This window comes from Penaeus japonicus, unplaced genomic scaffold (assembly GCF_977035675.1).
Source record: "Penaeus japonicus unplaced genomic scaffold, GWHDUDI00000001_assembly GWHDUDI00000021, whole genome shotgun sequence".
NCBI lineage: Eukaryota > Metazoa > Arthropoda > Malacostraca > Decapoda > Penaeidae > Penaeus > Penaeus japonicus.
Genome location: NW_028234423.1, coordinates 31526111 through 31528390, shown reverse-complemented (window position 1 = coordinate 31528390; position 2280 = coordinate 31526111). Strand labels below are relative to the sequence as shown.

At 36.8% G+C, this 2280-nt stretch overlaps 1 protein-coding gene across 1 annotated transcript in view; it reads left to right on the top strand.

The window, feature by feature from the left end:
- Positions 1-1362: 1362 nt before the first annotated feature.
- Positions 1363-2280, top strand: part of Trissin (trissin) — an 8382-nt gene continuing 7464 nt past the window's right edge. The window contains exon 1 of the mRNA XM_043002218.2: positions 1363-1529. Coding sequence (XP_042858152.2) covers positions 1505-1529 — 25 coding nt within the window. The 5' untranslated portion in view covers positions 1363-1504. The remainder of the gene's footprint in view (positions 1530-2280) is intronic.

The window sequence follows — 2280 nt, the reverse complement described above, 5'->3', positions numbered from 1 at the left end:
GGAGTGGTTATCATTATATATATATATATATATATATATATATATATATATATATATATATATATATATATATATATATGTATGTATTATATATATAATATATTTATATATATATATTATATATATATATATATATATATATATATACATATTTCCTTTTAGTCTATTATATGTATTTCGTTTTTCTTATTTTCTCTTTTCTTTTTTTCTTTTTTTTAAGTTCTTACGTTTTTTTTTTTTTGTTTTTTTTTCTCTCTTCTTCCCGTCTTCGGATTTATACCAAATAAAAAATGCAAGTAGGTTCTATGTCTAGGCCCTAAGGCGAGCGGATCTGTTAAGCTGTTTGTTAGAAGATATATAGTCATTTGGAATTAAACAGAATTTGTAATTCTAACTCACTATTTTTTTTTTTTTTTTTTCTATTGTCGTGAATACAGGATCATCAGGTAGGCGTTTTCGGAGAAGTTCTAAACCCTTTGGAAATATATGTTACTCCCTATTCCCCACCATAAAAAGAAGGAGAGAGAGAGAAAGAAAGAGAGAGAGAGAGAAAGAAAGAGAGAGAGAAAGAGAAAGAGAGAGATTGACAGACACACAGACAAAAGACACAGACAAGCAGAGACTAAATCATAAAATAGAGTTGGGGCGAAACGATACATATCTATCTTCGTTATCAGTAATTCCTTCTTCTTCTTCTTCTTTTCTTTTTTTTTAATCTAGATTCTCATGTCATCCCCTGTTTCAATTCGCATCCTATTCAGCTTTGTCGAAAACCTCAATCCAGAAATAACCGCATCTTGGCCACGCTTCACTGCATACATCTCGCGACAGGCAGAAAGGTGACGTAAAGATTGTGCCTAAAGGTGAAGTAGCAAAAATAATATAACAATCATTCAAATAAGAACACTTCAGCCGCCAGGTGTCGAAGTCTCCAATGTGCAGTGGCTCCACAAGACGTTGTAAAGCTTTTCCTGTGACGTGGGTGTTATGTTGTGACATGAATGGCTGTTGACCAGTTACGTCACTGCATCCTGGCCTCGTGATTGGTCAGTTTTGAGAGGTGGAGTCCGATGATGAATGGAGCAAATCATATTGGAGGAGTAGTTATGTCAAGAGGTTATGTTGTCTTTTGTTGTTGTTTTCTCACGTATGGAATTAGTATGATTCTTTGGGTGATTGGTTAAATATCAATACATCGGTAATATTGCGTAGAGGGGGACGTAGATACTGAATGAAAACACCCCCATGACCCCCACCCATCCACCCACCCACCCACCGACAACCTGCGCGCGCCATCTTGGATCGCGAAGACTAAAGTTTAAAAGGCGTCCAGCGAGACCTCACAGCTCAGAGCTCAGCCCACCTTCCTCGTAGTCTTAGGTGCTCGGTCAGGAACCTGCAGGATGTGTTAGGACGAACAACCGCCAAAGACAAGAACCTCAAACGAGATCCGTCATCAGTTTCAACCAAGTTCGCTCACTCTCTCAAGACTCAATCATCTACCATGCATTCCTTTGTCGTGATCCTTGGTAAGTCCCGTTAAAAATTTATTTATCAATTTGCTCTCTCATATGTCTTTCATTTGGGCCTTTTTTTTTCCAATTCATATTCTCGTACATTTCGTTTGCGTTATTTCAGGCGTGTGTTTGTACATTGATATCACTTAAAAGTTGTAGATATTTCTGAATCTTTGATGGCGAGGGTTCGTTTGTATTTTTTTGTGTTTACTTAACTGTACGTATGTTCTGGGAATTGCCAGCTTGGGTTCACACACATTTTTCCCTATTGCTTGTATGTGTTTGCTTGTGTGTGCGTTAGTGTGTGTCCGTGTGTGTGTGTTTGTGCTTGTGTGTGTGTTTGCTTGTGTGTGCGTTAGTGTGTGTGGGTGTGTGTGTGGGTGTGTGTGTGTTTGTGTGTGTTTGTGTGTGTATGTTTGTGTGTGTGTGTGTGTTTGTTTGTGTGTTTGTGTGTGTGTGTTTGTTTGTGTGTTTGTGTGTGTGTGTGTGTGTGTGCGCAATTTGTTTATCATTTGCTTTATTCTCATTAATTTCTCATCGGTGTATTTTCTATCTGGTCATATGACTTTATCTATCAGCGTGTACGAGTATAAGTTCAATTGCCTTACATACACATGCAGAAACATATACTTCAGTCATATATATAACTGAATTAATACTGTAAAGAGTAATTGCAATGGTGGTAAATAATTAAAATAATGGCGATACAAATATTAACAAAATGATAGCACGAATGATGAAGATAACGATAATGGTAGTGTTC